The sequence below is a fragment of the Carettochelys insculpta genome, chromosome 2 (genome assembly GCF_033958435.1).
Source record: "Carettochelys insculpta isolate YL-2023 chromosome 2, ASM3395843v1, whole genome shotgun sequence".
Taxonomy (NCBI): domain Eukaryota; kingdom Metazoa; phylum Chordata; order Testudines; family Carettochelyidae; genus Carettochelys; species Carettochelys insculpta.
In genome coordinates, this window is record NC_134138.1 from 160,985,615 (window position 1) to 161,008,462 (window position 22,848).

Genomic DNA, 22,848 nt, shown 5'->3' on the forward strand with positions numbered 1-22,848 from the left:
TATTCCTCTTTTATATGTGGCTCTTTCAAACAGCAACAGAGAGACATCAATAGGAAGTGTGATTTTTAAAGTACAAAAATTGGCAGAACAACTAAGGCAGAGAGATACTAGCTGAAAGTATGGTGTAGCTGATTTTTTGAAAGTGACTGGATTTTGAGTTAACAAAGTCATAGATTCCAAAGCCAGATGGGACCATTGGGATCATCTAGTCTGACCTCCCGTGTAACTCCTCCAAAATCACTCTGTAAGCATAGCTTCTAGCAAAACGTTCAAACTTGATTTGAAATCACTCGTGATGGAAAATTCACCACAAACCCTCAAAAGTAGTTCCAGTTGTCAATTACTCCTAGGCCGTGGGCATACTACCCCTCCCTTTCAGAAGGTGCTTGTTAATGAGGCAGTTTGGAAGATGCTAATGAGGCACTACCATAAATATACAGCACCTCATTAACATAATGGCAGCTGCGCACAATTCGAAAGTGCCGGTTTCAGAACACACACTGCCTGTGTAGCCGAGAGCCTTTTGAAAGGACTCCCTGACTTCGAAAGCCCCATCTACCTAAAACCAAATAGGAAGAAGGGGCTTTTGAAGTCTGGGGGGGGGGGTCCTTTCGAAAGGCCCCCGGCTACACAGGCTGCATGCGTTCCAAAAGCGGCACTTTGGAATCACACACAGCCTCCTTTATGCTAATCAGGCATTGCATATTCATGGTAGCGCCTCATTAGCATCTTCTGAACTGCCTCATTAACATACCCCTTCCGAAAGTGCGTGGTAGTGAGGCCACAGCCCAACTGTTTAAATATTTTATGCCTTACTTCCAGTGTGTATTTGTCTACCTTTGACTTCTGGCCACTGCCTGATGTTATACGTGTCTCTGTTAGACTGAATTACCTCTTATTCAATATGTGTTCCCCGTGTGGGTGCTTAAGAGACTGTGCTCAAACCACCCCTTGACCTTCTCTTTGTTAGGACAGCGTTCCTTGAGTCTTTAATTATAATGGTCTTCTTTTAAATAAAGCAATTGTGGTTTGAGAAGCCCTTGTCTGACGGTGATTAAACTAATATGTGGATAAGGTAATAGCTGATCCTTTTACTGTAGAAAATAAAAATACAGATCTTAGATTCACAGGGTGAAAGGACTGGTCTCAGTCAAGTCAATGGGAGTTTTGCCTTTGACTTGACAGTGGGGACAAGATTTCACCCACATCACATCATAAACAAGAGAACACAGGCAAGAGGAAGGTATTGTTATGTGTTAAAAAACATTCAGGTATACAACAGATAAGAGGGGAACCTTGACAAAGTTAAACTGATACACCTATATTAGATCTGAATTAGCACTTAGCCATGATATCTGTGGTTTTACTTCACTCCATTTCCAAAGATCACGAAAGAGACTAATATTTTTTGAAAATCTTTTCCCTTTGGTTTTTAACTGTAATTATTCATATAGTTCAACAGGAAGTTAGCTACAACTTCTTTTTGTTTTTCAATATCACAAATATTCCCAATGCTACAAAATCTACTGTAAAAATGTACATTCTGGTGTTTTATGAGGCACAGGACCTGGTGCATTTTCAGGGAACATCATGTCTACTCCATCCTGCCCATTATCAGACAATGTTGGAGAATCCAAGGGTTCACGCTTGATTGCGTGACCCAAGCAGGGATTTTTAAACTCACATTGCGTCTTAAAAATCTGGTTAATTTGTGTTTTCCCTTCTACTGAATTGGAGCTATAGAATTGATTGTAGAGGTCTGTATGCTGAAAGTCATGGGTGCTTTCCAAACATGCAGAGTTATGGGAAGAAACTTGGGTCATCTCTTTGTTGTGTAATTCCTTATGTGGTCTGTTTATATTCATATTGTTGGTGTGATTGGTTACAATGCATTGCCAATTGTGTGGTGTGTAAACACAATGCTTTGGTTTTTGACAAGGAGACAGTTGCTCACTGAGGTCACATTCCGTTTTGAGGTGCACCATGTTAGGGTAGCCAATCAGCTGCTTCTTCAACAAGCCATTCTCATCCAGCCAGACTCGACTTTGTGACATCATGTAGCTATCAGCTACATTTTCAGAATCAGAATCATACTCAGTTTTGATGGGCATATCTAGAGGAAATACTGTGTCATATAGAGTTTCTGGGCACATCAGTGGACGTTGCAATTTCACAGGATCTGTAGTGTAGTTCTCCACTGTAAATTGCTGTACGCCTGAATAAGGCTGGCAATGTTCCGTAGTAACCCAGTGGGAAGGACAGGTTGATGCTAAATTTAAAAGATTTTGATCTCTGTTACAGAATGGTCCAGTTTTTCTGCTTGGATGTGCATTCATGTGTTGATTTACAGAACAAGAACTTGATGAATTTTTTAAAGTCCAAATGCTGTTTGTGTTGCAGTTGTTTTGGAGACCTACAAGTAATGTGTTAGAATTGAGAGATTCCTCTTGCATGAAACATTTTTCATTTGTATTAGGTTCAAACTTCACTTTTATGCTATCCGCTGCATTTTTTACACTTGTCCAGTTAAGATGCTTCATCTGTCCCAAAGTTTCAATGGTACAGTTACAGTTAAGTGCTTCCTTGTGTCCTTTCAAACTTGAGACGTTCTTTGGTACCTTCAGGTGCACATCTTCTTCCCTTACAATGAAAACGCAAAAAGTCTGTCAATCAAATGTTTCTAAAATTTTTTTTTCCATAATATGCGTTATCCATACAGAATACAGAATGGAATGTGCCGATAGAGTTTTCAATCATACTTGTTTGGGCTGATTAGGATAATTCACCTTTCATGACTAAAGCAGGACTCCTATACCCACGCCAATATAGTCTTACAATATATTCCATATTTATACCATACACACACACGGTGCAAGGCCACCTCATTTAAATTATTGTTTGCATGTTTAATTCCATTCCATTTTTGGTGCATATTTTATCATTGCATTAAGTAAAACACTAAACAAGTTATGCTTTTATTTAAAAAAAAACACCAAAATGTTCTGGGCAGAAAAATAGTTTCAACGGTGTGGAATAAAACAGAGTTCATTGTAATTTAAATGAAATAGTACTACAAAGTTAGGAATCACCAAGAACTTTCTAATTCAAATGTTTTGATTGAGAGCCAGACAGGTGTGCTTTTTCAGAACAGTTGGTTAAAGGGGAAGAAAAAAGCGCTCAGAGGAAGTGTCTTGACTAATATCCCAAAGCACTCACTAATCTGAATGTCTTTCATGTGACCTACTAAAGACATTTTGTGCCTGGCGCTGTGATCCCTTAGTTCTCACTAGCTACACCTGAAGCACACAAGATTAGTAGTAGAGTTTGAACCTCTCTAGTCCAGCACCTGCTGGACCTTACTGGTGCTAAATAAGAAAATTTGCTGAACCTCAGGAAGTCAGTATTGTCTAGCAGCATTACCAACACTTCCACTGCTTACTGGGCTCTTAGAAGACATTTAGGGGTATATTAGAGCTAAATAACAGCACAGAACACTGAGAGCCAAGATTGACGGCTACAAACAAATGTTATAGGACCATGGGAAACTTGGCCACACCCATGGTAAGTGGTTGTCTGGCTGACTAAAATCACGATGAATTACAGATGTTGCTGGACGAGAGAGTTTCACCCTGAAATTGTTTATGAAAAAATACACTTAGCTTTTCTATAACAGGTATAGGAAAGATGTAAGACACTGACTAGATTTACCACATTTAAGCCGTGTCTACACGTGCACGCTACTTCGAAGTAGCGGCACTAACTTCGAAATAGCGCCCGTCATGGCTACACGTGTTGGGCGCTATTTCGATGTTAACATCGACATTAGGCGGCGAGAGGTTGAAGCCGCTAACCCCATGAGGGGATGGGAATAGCGCCCTACTTCGAAGTTGAACGTCGAAGTAGGGCACGTGTAGACGATCCGCGTCCCGCAACATCGAAATAGCGGGGTCCGCCATGGCGGCCATCAGCTGAGGGGTTGAGAGACGCTCTCTCCAGCCCCTGCGGGGCTCTATGGTCACCGTGTGCAGCACCCCTTAGCCCAGGGCTTCTGGCTGCTGCTGCTGCAGCTGGGGATCCATGCTGCATGCACAGGGTCTGCAACCAGTTGTTGGCTCTGTGGATCTTGTGTTGTTTAGTGCAACTGTGTCTGGGAGGGGCCCTTAAGGGAGCAGCTTGCTGTTGAGTCCGTCCTGTGACCCTGTCTGCAGCTGTGCCTGGCACCCTTATTTCGATGTGTGCTACTTTGGCGTGTAGACGTTCCCTCGCAGTGCCTATTTCGATGTGGTGCTGCGCAACGTCGATGTTGAACGTCGACGTTGCCAGCCCTGGAGGACGTGTAGACGTTATTCATCGAAATAAGGTACTTCGATGTAGGCTTCACGTGTAGACGTAGCTTTAACCTTTCAAAAAAGAGGACACTCCTGAAAGGAGTGTATCTGTATCAGTATCTATCAACTCACATTGTATTAATGTACTATATATACTAAGAGGTTGTGTCTACACTTTCATTCTCTTTCAAAAGAGGAATGCAAATGAGGGAAATCAAAAATTCAAATGAGGTACAGATTACATATATTGTGCTTTATTTGCATAATCTTTTCAGAAGAGATTCTTTTGAAAGCGAAAAAGCAGTGTAGATGGGGCTCTTTCAAAAATAAACCCCATCTTTGAAAAAATCCTTCTTCCTGAGTAGCAGGCAGCCCAGAGCAAGGCATCAGCCCCCTGCCACGCAGAGTCATGTTAACCTGAGATTCGCACAATTTGAGCACGCATAGCTCGAGGTTCTACTGTACACAGGCATACGCATACACCTGGGAAGGGAGAACGCACAGAAACTGAGGTCAGATAAGATCACAGAAAAATGCAGAGGCAACAAACAACAAAAGCAACCAATAGCTGAATTGGACAGTGTGACCTTGGGGAAAGCTAGAAAGTTTTTGAGTCTATTAGCTAATGAGACTTGAGATTGTTAAGTAAGAAGCTACACCTTTTGTTTTTGTTTCCTCCTGCCTTTGTAGAAGCAGGATTGTGTACAATGTTTGTAAATAAACGAGACTGCATCAAAGAACATAACAAAGTTATTTTCATCAAGTTATGCTACCAGCTGGAACATCCCCAGAGTCCTAAACTTTGACAGGTTGCATAGGTTGGAAAGGAATTACACTGATCTGAGGAGTGAGATCCAGTTTCCAAGGAATGAGACTGTGAGCGGGTATTCCAGCCAAACCAAGATAGAACAAATAATGGAGGTGTTTGCAGAGATCAAAAATGTCATCAAGAATTATAACGGCCAAAATGATTTGAAACACAACCTGAAACAGGAGCTGGCAGTTTCACAAAAGAGATTAAAGCAGTATCTGGAGATCTACCAAAAAGAGCTCAAAGATGATTTGCAGGCAGAGAAAAAAATGTCTTTTGGAAAGTCTACCTGTAGATCTCCCATCTGGAATGGTAAAATGGATTGGTGAACTGACAAGCAATCTGACTGACACAAACTAAAAGTTGTGCCAAGAAACAGTGAAGAACAAGCAAGCTTTAGCTAATCTGAAATTTTCTAGTGGAGATGAGCTGAATTAAGAATTTCTGGATTTAAACATTCAGCCCCAGAAGGAAATCAAAGGGTCACTGACCACAGTGTAAAGCAGCCACATGGATGAAGAATTGGACCAGCCAGTGGGAACTGGGTAAGACCACACATTTTCAACGGTTTTCTATTTTGTTTGCAACTCACAGGCTGTGTCTACACCAGACAGTTTTGTTGACAGAAGGGGCATTCTGTCGATATAACTCAGGGAGCATCTGCACACATAAAGCATTTTGTTGACAGAGTCTCAACAGAACTCTGCATTTGTCTCGACAATGTTATCCCTCAAAAATTTGAGGCATAACACTCTGTCGACAAGTGCAGTGTAGACACTTCTGTTGACAGAGAGGGCTTCCAGTGGAGGGGCAGCCCTGTTTGCAGAGCTGCCATTCCGCTTTCTGGCACCAGAGAGCAGTGCAAAAAAGCTGTCCAGTAGCACTTTAAAGACTAACAAAATAATTTATTAGGTGATGAGCTTTCATGGGACAGACCCACTTCTTCAGACCATAGCCAGACCAGAACAGACTCAATATTTAAGGCACAGAGCACCAAAAATAGTTATCAAGGTAGACAAATCAGAAAAATTGTAATCAAGGTGGGCAAATCAGAAGAGCAGAGGGACGGTAGGCGCAGGGGATGTCAAGAGTCAGATAAAACAAAGTATGTAAAAGAGCCCATATAATGACACATGTCATTGGTATCCTGGTTCAAACCACGTGTTAACGTGTCAAATTTGAATATAAAAGAGAGTTTGGCACTCTCTCTTTGCAGGAGATTCGTAAAGTTCCTTTTCAGTAAAACACAGACTTTCAGGTCATTAACAAAATGACCCACTCCATTAAAGTGCTGGCCGACAGAGTGCAAACAGGTGAGCCTGCTGGTTGATCACTCTGATGTTAATTGAAGAAGTGGGTCTGTCCCACGAAAGCTCATCACCTAATAAATTATTTTGCTAGTCTTTAAAGTGCTACTTGACTGCTTTTTGTTTTGATTGTATATAGACTAACACGGCTCCCTCTCTGATGTTAATTAGTTCACCTCGTGGAAAGCTGTTGGGGTTAATTAGCTAATCAGGCTGGCTGAGCCAATTATCCCACCCCGGGCTGATCAGCATAGGCAGAGGAAAGATTCCATGCAGAGGCAGGAACAGGGCTAGCTGAGCTTAGTCAGACAACAACTCAGAGTTGGAGCTAGGCGCTTGTGAGAGGGCCAAAAGCTAAGTTAACACTGTATTACACTGGTCCATGGGGACCATTGCGAAGAAAGTGGTGGGATCTTTTAAAATAAAAGGATATAGCGAAAGCACACCCACGGGAGTTTGTGCAGTTTCTGCAGGGAGAAGGTGGGAGAGGGGCCGCGTTCCATGACACGAGGCCTAACAGAAACCACCTAAGAGTTATGGTTTATGTGGGCTGAAGGACTTTTTGCTGAGTGCTGCGTGTGTGTCACCATGTGTGAAGGAAGAACACACAGAAACTGAAGAGAGGTGAGAAAAGAGAGAAGACCAGAGGCAAAAAGCAAGTAGAAGAGAATGAGCACAGTGTGACCCCAGGAAAAGCTAGAGGGAGAGGTTTTGGGCATGCTTGGTAAAGAGATGTGGGGTTATCGGGTAAGGAATTGCTCCTTTAGTTTGTTGTTCTCTCCTGGGTTTGGCGCACCAGGACTTTGTATGTTTCTTGTAAGTAAGCAAGATTGCACTAAAGAAAACACCGAACTCCGGCTACTTGTGCGTCTAATTGGAACTTCTCTGGCCACCAACTTTGACTAGCTGTGCAGGTCAAAAAGAGGGAACAATGCAGTGAAACAACAATTCTCATAGGGTGAGAGGGGGTTCTGCGCACATTTCCCAGGCCTGTACCCATGTCACCCACATTCTACCTCCTTTCAGCACAGACTGCAGAGAGGCCTCTATAAGCTCCATAGGGGCTGTAAGAGACTGTGCCAGAAATATGGTGGAGCTTCTGTTGTCGAGAGGAGGGGAGAGCTACCCAGAGAGGGTCTGGTCCCTTTACATACAGTTCTGTAGGTACGGTCTGACCAAATAATAGAGAACATGTGAATAGGGAGGCTTTTATCCATAGTAATAAGAAATGGGTTCCTAAAATGAGCACAGATTCTAATCCCGGTGTAACCTACATTTTTTTCACTGAACACAAGTCTCCTTATTTACATCATCCCAGAAGATTCTTAAAGGGTGAGAATCAAAGATACTTTATAATCCCTGCCTCTGAAATCATCATTCAGACATCAGCCAAAAAGAGCACAAAATGACAGGGGTTCCCAAATACTGGCAAACAAGGGGTTAACAATGAGAGAACAGCTGAGGCTTCCTGCAGCACACTCTGTTGGTTCCTGAGATGAACCTCCATCATGGGTTTATTTGGTGTTGTCATTGTGTTCCCCATAGTTCAGAAGGCCAGTATCATCCCAAAAAACATAGCTGCAAAAGAGGTTTACTGTTTTTGGGAGCTGGATTGACTCCCAGTTGTTTTTTAGCAATAAAATGGGAGGACTGAACAGTTTAAGATTTGGGAGTTGTGAAAGTCAAGTGATAAGAAGCCCATTTGTGTGAACTTTCCTGTCCGTCAGCTGTCTATTAGTCTACTATAGGGATCATTTGTTGAGGGGCTTCTTTTGGCTTCCATGAGAGTCTCTTCTTGCTGCCAAATGATCCAACCTACTGTGAAAACAGGATCTGTGTACCTCTAGGAATTGCCTCTTTGAAGAATACAGATATTGGCCGTCTACACTAGCCCCAAACTTCGAAATGGCCACGCAAATGGCCATTTCGAAGTTTACTAATGAAGCGCTGAAATGCATATTCAGTGCTTCATTAGCATGCGGGCGGCCGCGGCACTTTGAAATTGATGCGTCTTGCCGCCGCGCGGCTCGTCCCGACGGGGCTCCTTTTCGAAAGGACCCTGCCTACTTCGAAGTCCCCTTATTCCCATCTGCTCATGGGAATAAGGGGACTTCGAAGTAGTCGGGGTCCTTTCGAAAAGGAGCCCCGTCGGGATGAGCCAATCAGCGGCGAGGCGCGGCAATTTCGAAGCGCCGCGGCCGCCCGCATGCTAATGAAGCGCTGAATATGCATTTCAGCGCTTCATTAGTAAACTTTGAAATGGCCATTTGCATGGCCATTTCGAAGTTTGGGGCTAGTGTAGACACGACCAATGGGACTTTTGCACATTTGAAATTAAGCATATTTGAAAGTCCTGCTTCTGCTGAATAGTGACTTTCAGAAAACCGTAAACATACTTACTTTAGAGCTTGCTGTGAGGCAATGACATATTCTGAACAGCCTGTTCTGTACAGAACTTGAGCATTAGCTGGTAGCCAGACCCAGTGATCTTCACTTGTTAGTACTTTGAATAGAGAAATTCCATTTTCTCCACTGTTTGCTATAAAAATGAAAAGAAAATATATTCTAGAGCACGCAGTTTTAATATTAGTTTTATTTCACCTAATAATTACTGGACAGTTACAAATATGCTTGGTAACCATTCTACAGAAAACTGCAAGTCATGTGATGGCTAACAGCAGCTAGGCAAATTGCAGCAAGAATGCATACTGGAAAAAGATTACTTGTTCAGTTTGAAAAAAAAAGGAATCAATGAGATTTTTCAGTGTCATCAGTTCAGTACAGTTATTGACTGTCTAATAACAAAAGATTCAAGAGAAACTAGCGCGTGAAAGTGGCCATAAGAGAGAACTTGTATGGAAGAAAGTATAGCTTCAACAGTATAGTCCATGCAACAAAGAGGTTAATAATTACCTGTATAGGGAAGAGGGCGAAGGGAAATAACGATACAAAAATCAGCAAAGAGAAGAACTTAAATTCTTACATTTTACTTGTGAACACCAAACACGGCCAGCTTGTAAGAGATGGCTACAGCAAGAGTGTAGATTCTCACAGAACTATGAGCCCCAAGCAATCAGAAACAAACAAAACCAAAATCCATACAAATCCAATATATTTCCATTGCTTTTCATTTTGCTACTTTAAGGTGCACTCACATCACATTTCAAGCTTTTGCTTCCATAATGAGGCACCTCCCTTTCTTTTAGTGAGTGCGAAGACTTTTCACATTATGGTAGGGCAGGCCTGTACCCCACACAGGAGATGGTTAAAGAGCACCCTTGGGCACAATCAGCCTCAACCCTGCCACCTGCAAGGAACATCAAGTCTGGAGAAGGGTAGGTGCTTAAAAAGGAGAATCCCTGCTCACTGCAGCCTGGGTGGCACTTTGAAGGAGCGCACCTCAGAGCTCCCCAGGCTCTAGAAGCAGGGATCACTGACTAGAGAAACAACTCAAAAGCCTGCTCTGACCAGCTCCCGCTCAGAAAAGAGAAGGGCTGATTCTTTTCAGCTTCCCAAAGTTCTTTCATGGCTGCAGAGGCATACTGACTTTTTGTTTGAACTCCTTTAACCTTCTCCCTACACAGAGAATTGACACGTCACATATCACAAGTTCATGTAACCATGTGACTCTGGTTGCTGGAGCTTTAAAAAAACATGCTTAATGGCACAGCTAGAGAAAGGCTAGACTACAGAGTCAATACCATCTCATATCTGATTAATCTATATCACAATAGCAGCCAATGGGAAATTGGGACTATAAAATGGAAAACTTAAATGGTGGGGTTGAGGAGAACAACAAGGTTGACTCCATAAACTGGCAGAAATGCAGAATTATTATAAACTGATACCTTTGAGTTGGTTTTCAGCACTTTGTAACACATTAGCGAAAGGTGCACCTTCATGGTAACTGGTTCTTCCTTGTAATTCTGTTTCACATAGATCTGAAACAGATTTTGAACTGGAGAGGACAGGGAGTGTGAAAATATTTGGTCAGCAAACGACAGAGCAGCTAAGGGCAAATGCACACAACTGTGTAAGACGTAACTTTCAAACAAGGAAACGTTCTAAGTGTTATGGTTTGAATGTGTGATAATTAAACTTAAATATTTATCCATCATTGTTGGATCATATGCACTCCCAATCCAGTGTGGGACTGGAACACTGTATTTATATACTATAAAAATATGATTAAGAATATTCTGCTCAGTATTTATTTCTTGAGATAACATTTGGATTGGATTCAAATAAACAGTAATGCATCTATTCAATTCTATTCCATTAAATTCTTATCCAATCACTAAGGTAGCTGCAAGTCAGCATTAAAGATAAATGTTAACAAATGGGCCTCAAACTGTAGCAAGAATCATCACTTAATTTAGATCGGTCATGGTCTTTAGTTTAAATGCATTTTAGAACTTCTGGAACAAACAAAACTGACTGCTTCAGATTCTAAGGTTATGCCTTCACTGCAGTTAACTCAGGTCTGTTACCTGGGTCTTAGCCAATCCACACACAAAACCCTTTAACAAAGGTCTGGAGATGTATTAGGCCTGATTTGCTTGCTTGGGGGTTACAGGTTAGAGCCCAGGTTCTGCTTTATCCTGAGGGGAAACATGCCCACTTTGCAATAAACACACAGGCAAAAGTAACGTGAGTGCCGATAGTCCTCCAGTGCCTTTCCACTGAAGGACAGGCAAATTCTCCCAATATTGACTCAACTGACTGGGAAAGAATTCTAGATGGATTTATCATGACAAATTTTTAGGTGGTCTGAGAGTATGGCCACCAACTCTTGCCAGTCGACGCTCTGACAGTTTTTCCTAAAATATGTAATTAACTTTAGGACATATATATATGCACACATAAGTGTCCAAATCATTATTTTATGAAGGATGTTTCTGCAAACTCATTAATAAAAATAATATACAGTTGTGTCTGTTCTCTACTGTACCTAAACAGAATAGAAAAACAAATTGGGTTCTTTGCGCATTTCTATCTTTTTTTCTTGTTTCTTTTTCTTTTTTGGCGGCTTTAAGACTTGATAGCTATTAAGTCTGCTGTGAAAAGTGATAATAAATATCAAACAAACATACATATCTCAGACCAAACCCAGGCTAACCCAGTCCCAATCTCCCAAGTTAGCCATGGATAAAGACATACCCTATCATTCTTTTATTTTTTATTTTGTTTTATTTTTATCAACAGGAAAGGTGGACAAAGCCTTTTGCTGTGTAAATGCCCCTCACTGCTATGTCAATGTGCCTCCACCCTGCACTGGAAAGGACCCCACAGGCGAGAGGGTAATTCATTTTGAATACCTGTTACATCCCTTGCTGCTGATGAGACTGTCAATAATGCTTGTGCTATAAACAATTCTCTCATACGAACTGGCCTCAGATCAACAACGCATTTCACAAAGGCCACGGAAAAGCTGGCAAGTGGTAGTGATTTCTGAGCACCACTGACCTGGGCTATGTTCCAGCTATTGATCTGGAGAGCTGTTATTTCATGGCTCATTATCACCTTTAACTTTTCAACAATACCACTATCTTATGAAAATGACATAAAGTGGTAAATTTGCTAGACATATAGCATATGGGTGGACAGTACACATAAAGCACATACAAAAATAATGCTAAGAGCTGGCTTCGGATGGTCTTGCACACACTGACCTGTACCCTATACCACAATTTGTCTCTCCTCAGTGGAACTTGCTCATGCGATATGGTACTATTCAGTGCAAGTTACAGAGCACAACTGAAACATTAAATCTGAGATTTTATCAAAAAAAGAGGCAGGACATTTGCCAAGGAGCAAACACCGGCCATACTTTGTCCTGATCTACGCTGACTGCTACATCCTGCGTAGCACCAGATCAGCTAGCACAATTGTTTACAAGTGTGTTCACGCACAAGTATGGTTACATTTTACAGAGTACATCAGGTCTGCCACTCCCTCTCATGCATCCCAGGGATGCACAGACAGGCACTTTTATTGTCCAAATGTTCCCTCATCCTCAGTTTGATACTTGGACTTGCCCATGGGGTGATTCTTTTAAAGGTAACCATGCTATACATTGTGTCAAGTTCCGAATGCCATACAAACGAATGGATATGTATTTATTGGCCATTTTACCTCTCATACAAGTATTTCTTATGTTGGTATATTTTGAATAAGAGCGAGGAAAAAACTAAAATAGCCGAAGAAGCTGGACGTGTCATTAAACCTGAAAGTTTTTAAACATGGGAATATTTAGACTAAGCTGGGCTTTTTACATGCTTAATAAGTATAAATCCACAGTAAGCAATAATAAGTACTAAAAGCTTCATTTGAAAATACCTTGTATCCCTTGTGGCTGCATCATCAGCTTTGTGTTTTGCTTTCACAAGCAGACTTTTCATCTTCAGTTCTGTCATAGAAGGGAGCAGGAGTGGTGCCACTATGCAGAATAAGGACAACTGAGGTGGTAGTATTGCTCCTGAAGAGGACTTCTTCTTTTGCCCAAATAGAAATTTTAGTTTACCTTGAAACTGCATTGTCTGGTGCGTAAAGGAATGGAATAAAACTATCAGAAACATTCAATGTATAAAGCACTTAAAATAGTAACATGATCTACAGGCCACAGTGTTCAAATAATATTGGACGTGTTCTACCAGGTCTAACATGCAGAAGTAGCTACATGTGCCACATACTATGCCCGTGGCCTTGCAGCATAGTGAACTGCAGGCTTCCAAGACAGACATTTTTTTTATCGCTTGCTTTTTTTCTCTCCCCGTTTTGTTTGTGTGTGGGTGTGTGTGGGTGTGTTATTTCATCTTAAGAAGAAACTGGGTTGGACTTGAATAACACACTCCGGAAGATATCACCTACAACTGACTGACTCTTCTCTTCAGCAAACTTATTTGGTACTTTCAAATATTGTGTATTCCTTTTTAAAGACTCTACGCAAAATGAGAGACAAAGGATATTATTATCATTATTATTGTTGTTTTGTTTTGTTTTGTTTTGTAGTCGTTGTTGTTGTTTAACATTTATAAGCTGCGTCTACACGTGCACGCTACTTCGAAGTAGCGGCACCAACTTCGAAATAGCGCCCTTCGCGGCTACACGCGTCGGGTGCTATTTCGAAGTTAACTTCGACGTTAGGCGGCGAGACGTCGAAGTCGCTAACCTCATGAGGAGATAGGAATAGCGCCCTACTTCGACGTTCAACGTCGAAGTAGGGACCGTGTAGACGATCCGCGTCCCGCAACGTCGAAATTGCTGGGTCCTCCATGGCGGCCATCAGCTGGGGGGTTGAGAGATGCTCTCTCTCCAGCCCCTGCGGGGCTCTATGGTCACCGTGGGCAGCAGCCCTTAGCCCAGGGCTTCTGGCTGCTTCTGCGGCAGCTGGGGATCTATGCTGCAGGCACAGGATCTGCAACCAGTTGTGAGCTCTGTGTATCTTGTGTTGTTTAGTGCAACTGTGTCTGGGAGGGGCCCTTTAAGGGAGTGGCTGGCTGTTGAGTCCGCCCTGTGACCCTGTCTGCAGCTGTGCCTCGCATCCCTATTTCGATGTGTGCTACTTTGATGTGTAGACGTTCCCTCGCTGCGCCTATTTCGATGTTGGGCTGAGCAACGTCGAAGTTGAACATCGACGTTGCCGGCCCTGGAGGACGTGTAGACATTATTCATCGAAATAGACTATTTCGATGTCGCAACATCGAAATAAGCTATTTCGATGTTGGCTGCACATGTAGATGTAGCCATATTGTGGTACTATTTCAAGGCCACAGCCAGGTTGATGACACTGTACTAGGCACAGTACAAACTTACAACAGATAACAATTTCTGGCCCAAAGAACATAACTTAAAATTAGTTGAGTCTTTGAATATTAAATATTATCATGGTTTTCTTTCTTTCTTTACCTTGTGTAGGTACTTAATAAATGTCCCTCAGCTGCGAAGATCTTTGTTTTGTGTACAAAAAATGAAACAGAGCCTCTGACAACAGACCCATAAACCTATAACGATAATATCCTGAAAACTCTACCAGTCCTCACAACTGTCTAATCTGGATTGTGTTTTATAGCTGCGTTTGTTGCCTGGAGTAGGGCGGATTAAACCCATCATAGGAAGTCTATTGCTTACTTCAGCAGCCATCAGGATAGTGCATAAAGGGAGATGGTCTCCTCTTCCTTTAAATTTCTGATTATCTAAAACACTATGTAAGGAACCTAAGGATGAGGCTTCCGTAGGAAAGGTGTATCTGGAGGGGAGGGGTACATGGAAACATTCACCTTATAGTCAGCAAAGAGCCTGTCTGTCTAAGAATGAGTTAAAATGTATTTCTGTACATTAGCACCAAGCAACAGCAGGTGAGGGACAAACCACATTTGCTCTCGTATTGTGGCGAAATTGCTAGGAATTATAGGTCTCATAATACAATGGAGGCTCAAACTCTGCTCTGGATCAGTGCCCTAAGCAGGGAAATCCTTTGCATTTGGGGATGCTGCTCCTCAAAGGCAAAGCCCTAGGCAAGCCCACTGATGGGTGGAGGGGGAGAACAAAGGGGACAGTTGTCCCTGCACCCAGCATTTCAAAGAGGCCTGGAGCACCAGCCACCTATACTGCTTCTTTGGCAGCAGTGGCACCTGGAGCTCCAGGACCCTTTGAAGTGCCACGGCAGCGCTGCTGCATCACTCCATGCGGCTTTTGGGAGGGGGAGGCCAGCACCGCAATTTAAACAGTAGTAAAGGCTAACTGTCCTAGGTCCCACCCCTTCTGCCCTTAGTCCCCGCCCCTTCCAGGGCACATATTTGGGCCCCTCTCTCACCTTTCCCCAGGGCTCATGATGGCTGTCAGCCCTGCTGGCCTGGGTGACTTTAGAGAATAGATATCCGTGTGTGGGTAATGAAGGCAGAAGGTGAAGAAGGTGAGAGAAGAGCCTTCTGGGAAGGAAGGAGTATCTGGATGAAACAGAACTGAGGATGTAGAATGACAGAGAAGAGAATGCAGGGCCTGTTTCAAGTAACCCAGACAGGAATCTCATGAGTCAATACTAGGGAACACAACTGAAGAGTCAGACTGCCATAAAAAATGTCATTTGGTGTGAGAGGTGCTGTAAGCCCAGGGGAAGACAGAGAAGAGAAGGAGAGGTTCTCCCTGCAAATGCAGGGAATGGGGGAGCAGGAGGAGACGTACACAGGCACTCTTTACACCCTTGACTGGAAGAGTGACAGGAAAAAGAGTCAAGCAGTAGAAGGAAAATGGAGATTCTGGAGAGCCTGAGTTTGTTGTAGAGGAAGGAGAAATTATAGCAGAGCCCTCAAATCTCACATATTTCTGTGATGCTTTTCCTGGGATGGATTTTCCTGTGATGGTTCAGACCAAGGGACCTTTTGAAAGGCGCTGCTGCAACAGAGGGTTACTTTCCACACTGTGTCTGCAACTTTGAGCCCTGTGCCCTGGGAACTCTTGTACCACAGACTTTTCACCACATTCTCATTAGCTGGTCTTTTTAATCCTCATCTATCTTCTTAGCTTCGCCTTTGTGAGATGAACAGGGAGGGGCCTAGGCTGATGTACCCAAAGGCTGTGGCCACACCACCCCTCCCTTTTGGAAGGGGCATGCTAATAGGGCAGTTCAGAAGATGCTAATGAGGCACTGACATGAATATGCAGTGCCTCATTAGCATAATTGCGGCTGCAAGCAATTCGAAAATGCCGCTTTCAGAACGCCGCCACCCCTGTAAACGGAGCCTTTCGAAAGGACCCCCTGATTTCAAAATCCTCTTCTTCCTATTTGGTTTTAGGAAGACGGGGATTTGGAAGTCTGGGGGGTCCTTTTGAAAGGCCCTGTCTACATGGGCTGTGTGCATTCCGAAAGCAGCACTTTCAAATCGCGCACGGCCGCCATTATGCTAAGGAGGTGCTGCATATTCATGTCAGCACCTCATTAGCATCTTCCAAATACCTCATTAACGCGCTCCTTCCGAAAGTGTGGGGCAGTGTGGCTACATCCGTAGTCATATGTCTTTAAGAGGTCATTTAAATGTGTGTTACTCAACCACAGCTTGTTTTACAAAATTATACTTACAAGGAAACCAGAAGTACTGTCCAACAGGCAGCGAACTCGACAGATGAAACAACGAGTTAAAAAGGAAGAATAATCTGTTGGTGTGCTGTCACCCTCTTGTGCCTTAAACAATTTATTAAGAAAATATTCTTCTCCTACAAAGAACAGGGGTAACACACGTCAGATTATAGGGCTTCAGAATGAAAACTGTGTGTACAGACTGGAACACCATAATTAAAGAAGTTGATAAAAAGAATATTTTGCAGTGAATATTCAGTCATGAACATTAGTATCTGCTACGTGTACTTCACAAAAAAATGGCTGTGCAAACAAAGTCAAGGTAATGTACCTAGGGGAACTTTAACCTTCCTATGTTGTGATATTTTGTGATTTTTTTTTAACTAAGAAAAATTACTCTTATGGTACCACAGATATTTTCTTGAGATTTGCTAGCCTTTTCAAAGAAAAGAGATAAAAAGGAAAAAGAATATTTGGAGAAGATGGTTATTGGCACAGCTAACAGGCACCAATCAGCCAAAGGTTAGCTGGTGCCTCCTGAGTTCCTTTAAAAAGCATGCACTAGGTATGGGCACCAATGCATAGTTTTTGCAGTATGCATTTCTCAAAAGAAACACAAGTACTCTTGTTGAAGTGTGTGCTTTGAGCCTTAGGGAAATTCTTTATTGCACATATCCAGAACAAAATTTCAAAATGTTCATTACTGATCATTTTCAAAGAGTGTTGTTCAAATTTAATTAATGTCTGCACATTGTTTCTACAGTTTGTTAAATGTCTAGGGTGTATTTTGCTCCTTTGAAAGGAATGACCTCCTTAAAAGAGAGAAATATTTCATAAAGTTCCCCAAAGACAAAGAACTCCCGTGGAAACCCTAAGCTTCATGGGAACTGCTGGTAAGTTACAAGCGCTGCATAAATTCTCAGAGTTTAAAAGCCAGACATGGACCCCTGCTTTACTGGTGCTGCTTGCAAACTTGTTTCAGAACATCTGGAAAACCCCTTACTGTTCCATTAGCCTTCAGTGATGTATATGCATTTGGCCAGGGGTCTGGTGTACTTTTATTATGTGAAAGGTCTGAAGGACTTCCTACATTTTACCCTCATTACGGTAGACCCCCAAACTTGACAAAACTGGTTCTTTCCTGGGAGTAACCCTGTGAAATAGTTACACCCTCGCCCCCATTGTTTAGAAAGGAGAATGGAAAAGTGTGGCCAAAAAGCATTCAGCATTCCCATGGACTGGAACTGGAATTCTGAGTACTCAGTTCCTGTGAAAGTTAGGTGCTAGAAAGTAAAGAGCATTTTTTCTCTCATCAAAAACTGTTCTTACTTTTTCATGTGCTGAGAAGTTCTCTGTGCAAGCCAGTAAGTGAATCCTGGGTTTGGGAGGCAGTTTGGGGCCACATGTGAGGGTGGAGGGGATTAAGCCTGGTCACAGTTTGGGGCCGTGCAGGATGGTGGGGTAGAGGCGTTAAGCCTGGGCAGGGGTCGGGCCCACACTGGGAGGGCAGGGGGTAAACCTAGGCAGGGGTTGGGGTTGGGGCTGCACAGAAGTGGGAGGCTGCAGGGAACACACAGGAGATGCCTGCGACCTTACACAGCTCCTACCTTTGCCCCCAGTACCTGCAAGGGGCTCAGTCCCCAACTCCCTGCCCAGCCCGGCCCCCCTCCAGCCTTGGAGCGTAGGCAGAACAGCCGTGGCAAGGAGATGTTGGTGCTGCTGGATGGGAGGTGGCTGGGCCAAGCGCACCAGTGCTGAAATGACCCACGGGGGCTGCTGCTCTTAGCCCTGCTGGGCAGCCTGTGCTGCCCCAACTGCTTCCCAGGTGAGGGGCGGGCTGTGGGAGGAGACTGGCAAGGGTTGCAGAAGGCCCAGGGCTGGTCCTGGCACTGGGCGAGTAACTGGGTTCTTAGTGTGGCAGGAGGTACCGGGGCAAGTTTCCACCCACCTGAATCAGTGACTGACCCCATCCAGGCAGGAGTCGTAATTACAGGCCTAAAGAGCTGGGGGTGATGGCAACTTTGCCCACTTTGTCCACATATCCATTCTGGAGATACCATCACTGGACCTAACCAGGCTATTCACAGAATCATGGGCACATTCTCATGTTCCTCAGCTAACATCATATACGCCATCATGTGCCAACAATGCCCACATGCTTTGAATATTGGAAGGACTTCAAACTCTCTTAGACAAAGAATTAATAGGCATAAAACAGACACAAAACCACTCCTGAATCACAAACCTGTCAGCCAGCACTTTAATGGGGTGGGCCATTCTGTTAATGACCTGAAAGTCTGTGTTTTACTGAAAAGGAATTTTCACAGCCATTTGGAAAGAGAGGCAGCTGAACTCTCTTTCATATTCCAATTCGACACATTAACACGTGGTTTGAACCGGGATGGCAATTTTCTGGCCCATTATAAGGACTCTTTTACACACTTGGCTTTATCTAATTCTTGACTCCCTTGCCCCTTCTGTCCCTCTGTTCTCTGATTTGCTCACCTTGATAATAATTTTTCTGATTTGTCAACCTTGATTACTATTTTTGGTTCTCTGTGCCTTAAATATTGAGTCTGTTCTGGTCTGGCTACGGTCTGAAGAAGTGGGTCTGTCCCACAAAAGCTCATCACCTAATAAATTATTTTGTTAGTCTTTAAAGTGCTACTGGACTCCTTTTTAACTCCCCAGAGGCATTTTCCTGAATCAGGGCCTTATGGAGTAAAAACACAAATGAAGTCCAGCAGGACTTTAAATTCCAGAGGGATACACTCCTCAAACTTAAAAGTGTCACTGAAATCCAGGATGATTTATGGTGGGCTCCAGGGGCCAGGCTGGGCCTCCTGGGAGGTGGTTAAGCCGTGCAGGGGCGGCTTGGGCCCCAGGCAGGGTAACTAAGCCCCTGAGGGGGACTGGGGCCCTGCGCAGGGCAGACAGATCCCCGGCGGGCGATTTAGGCTGCATGCAGGTGGGAGGGGGGAAGGTTGGGACTTGGAGCAGGGGGTGGTTTGGGGCTTGAGTTCCACCACCTTTTTTTCTAGGAAAGAAAGCACAGTCTTTAAGGTGTTACAGGACTGCTTCATTTGTTATGTGAACTGCAGTAATTATTCATGAGCCCTAAGTTGCACAGCAACACTACACAAAAAATTGGGTAGGAATGAATAATAATTTATCCAGATGAAATTGCAGGAGAATTTAGAATGACAGAATGTAGTCACCAGAGAAGGAACACGACTCAGTATTTTCAATTCACATCCCTCTTGTATTTTTACAGAAAGCAAACTTTAGTGACTGGAAGTAGTTGTGATTTCTATTTCATGCCTCAACTGATAGGAACATCTCTAAACAGCAGAGGGTGCCCTAACACCATGGTGGGACAGCACTGACTCCAGAAAAATGGACTGCAGCACTTCCTTATCAGTCAGAGGTCTTTTATTCAAGTAGCTTACTGTGCAAAAGCAAATGGGCTGACAGCCCCACGAGAGTAAAAGTTGTTCAGAAACCTTATGCACACCCTATTTTTGTGACTCAGAGAAATATGTTAGTTAAAGACAAATAAAAGAAATGTCTTACACTTCCAGGCATAAACCACTTTCTAACGGTCAAGGGTTAGGAGGAAACATCCCCACCATGCTGTAATTGCTCACTCTGGCAATTTTTGCACCTTGCTTTGAGGGATATGGCACAAGTCATGAACAGAGTCCAGCTGCTGGAGCATATGGGCCACTGATCTGGATTCACTATGGCAAGTCCTGTGTCTCTTCCAAATATAGGCAATACTTCCCAACTGGCAGGGCAGTTAACAACGGGAATAAATTCCCTAGGGAGGTTTTGGAATCTCCATCATTGGCAGTTTTTAAGAGCAGATTACACAAACTTCAATCAGGGATGGTATAGATGGTGCCTGGTGCTACAGTGTGTGCAGGCGACTGGACTTGATGACCTCTCAAGGTTCCTTTCTCTTCTTTGATTCTATGATCATGCAAACCCACCTGTTTCTGTCCGCTGCTGTCCAGACACCAGTTGTGGGGGATTCATGGCCCAGTGTAGTTGTCTACAGAAATCTTGGCGATCATCCACATGAATGTAATCATATATATTTTGGTGCATCACATCAGTCTGAAACAATTAAAATAAACAAGGGTTTAGATGGTAAATTCACTGATTAGAAGTTGTCATTATCTCTGTATTCCCCAGTAGTTGGATGCAGAGCTAAGATTGCGTGAGGGATGTTATTTCTGAATTACCTGACTTTCAGATGCTTAATTTTTGTTTTAAACTACAATATTCTAGTGAAGGTCTTTTTAGCCTTAATTCTTCATTTCCTGACTTTTGTGCATGTGCAAAATATTCATCAATTTTGCACTGCTGGTTTTTGCATTTATTACCAATATATTTGATCTATGTATGAGATTGAAAGGATAAATAACTATGCTAAGTATTAGGGAACTATTCTATATTGTAGCAGTTTGTGTCTTTGTTAACCAAAGATTCGCAATAACAGAGTCACTCAAAATGTTTCTGGAATACTACGTAGACTACACATACACTTGAATTCCTAAAAAAGATAGGAAAATTACAGTGCAATACCTAGTCTGCAATTGCATAATGAATATACCTTTGCACATTTTATACTTCTTATCTAGTCAACTGTAAAGGCACTTGTCACAACAATGTATCATACATGATATTACAGAGCTTATCAAAAGGAATGACAGCAAGGAAGGCATTATCAATGGTACAACATTAAACATTCTAAACACTTTTAACATACATTTACCTGATGAAAGCCTAGATAATCCACAATAGTTGATGATGCATAAAATATCATTCCATCTGCACTCACCACCAAGGCAAAGCCATTCAGTGACTGGTAGAAGGGAGATAAAATAAATAAATAAATAAATAAATAAGCAAAAAATTATTTTGCTCAGGCTCATGAAGTCAAATTGGGAGGACGTTTATTAACATTTATGAAGCTTTTCTTTCCTAGCGTTCAATTATAGAATAACCACACTACTAGAAAGATGGAAAGGAAAGTGCTGTAAAACCAGCCATTTATTAATTTTATTTACACTTTATTCAAATAGAGTCCTATGACCATGAGGTTAACATGCAGCCTCAGTACTTCAGCGATTCTTCTACTACACTTATATGGACTAGGTTCTTCCACATTTACAGTGAGTAGTTCCTTTGATATCCGTAGGACTCTGATGTAAAGCTGCTATTCTGCGCATTGGGAGCAGATGTTGTGCCTAAACAGTGGTGGGTTAAGCAGATACTATTAATCAGATTCTAAAGGAAAATAACACATGAGGGTATTGGCTCATCTTGATATATGGGCATCAATTTTCATAACTCAGAACTGAATTCCTCCATATCAACATGAAGCTATAATAGTTTCAAATATAATTAGGCATTTAAATATCTCAGCGGTTTTGAACATAACATCTGTATTGACAGAAATATGTAACCTCTGGAGAATAACAGCAGAATTTTAATTATTTCATTTGCCTTAATGCAAAGACTGATATTATATTAGTTTCCCACTGCCTATCGCAGTGTAAAAATAGCACTGTAATTCCCTCCCACCTTCCTCCCCCTCCATACATTGTGGTGGTTTCCATAATTTTGCAGCAAGAGCATTCTCCTTCCTAGAAGGACATAGTGGATAATGACCTGCAGTGTGTTCTCTCTCCTTTTTTCAAACTTACCTGTTTTGGTTATACTTAATACAGAGGCTAATTAAAATGTAATAATAATGTGGTTAATCTTCATGATACTTGGAATTACTACTCATTCATACAACTGGAAAGCTAATTATATGAGCAGATGGCTTTTCTCCCATTTAATTTCAAACTTACTACATTCCACTAATTTTTCTGAATACACACGTGCATCCCTAATACAAAGACGTCTGAACAGAAAATTAACTACATGGGTATCACTTTAACTGTAGTACTCCTACCATACAACTGCAATTGTATTCTAAAATGTACCTATTTTAAAAAAAGAACTTTAACAAAAATATATTGGTATAATTATGTAAATAAAATAAGGAATATTTAAACTAAGAGGACTAAGCAATAGAACGTAGCGCACTGATTTCATAAACCAACACAAGGCAAAGATGACAATATATATAGAATAACTTTATGTCAGGTAGTGAATGCAGCAAGACAAGTATAAAAAGTAAAAATGGATGTAAACGAAGTACATTACACAAGCTTTAACACTGGTTTTACTAATCTAGATTTGCCTAATTTTACCTTTCTTCCCCAATCTCAGGATCACCATGATGCTTTTTCATCACAGAGGGACTGTATG

General features: G+C 42.4%; 1 protein-coding gene across 1 annotated transcript in view; it reads right to left on the bottom strand.

Annotated features, from left to right (window-relative positions):
• Positions 1-1,523: 1,523 nt before the first annotated feature.
• The window catches only part of AHRR (aryl hydrocarbon receptor repressor), a 113,763-nt gene continuing 92,438 nt past the window's right edge, over positions 1,524-22,848 (bottom strand). Inside the window, exons 5-11 of the mRNA XM_074985989.1 lie at positions 21,302-21,391; positions 20,514-20,640; positions 16,525-16,658; positions 12,786-12,985; positions 10,295-10,404; positions 8,847-8,985; positions 1,524-2,640 (exon numbers count right to left, since the gene is read on the bottom strand). Of these exons, the coding sequence (XP_074842090.1) occupies positions 1,524-2,640; positions 8,847-8,985; positions 10,295-10,404; positions 12,786-12,985; positions 16,525-16,658; positions 20,514-20,640; positions 21,302-21,391 (1,917 nt within the window). The remainder of the gene's footprint in view (positions 2,641-8,846; positions 8,986-10,294; positions 10,405-12,785; positions 12,986-16,524; positions 16,659-20,513; positions 20,641-21,301; positions 21,392-22,848) is intronic.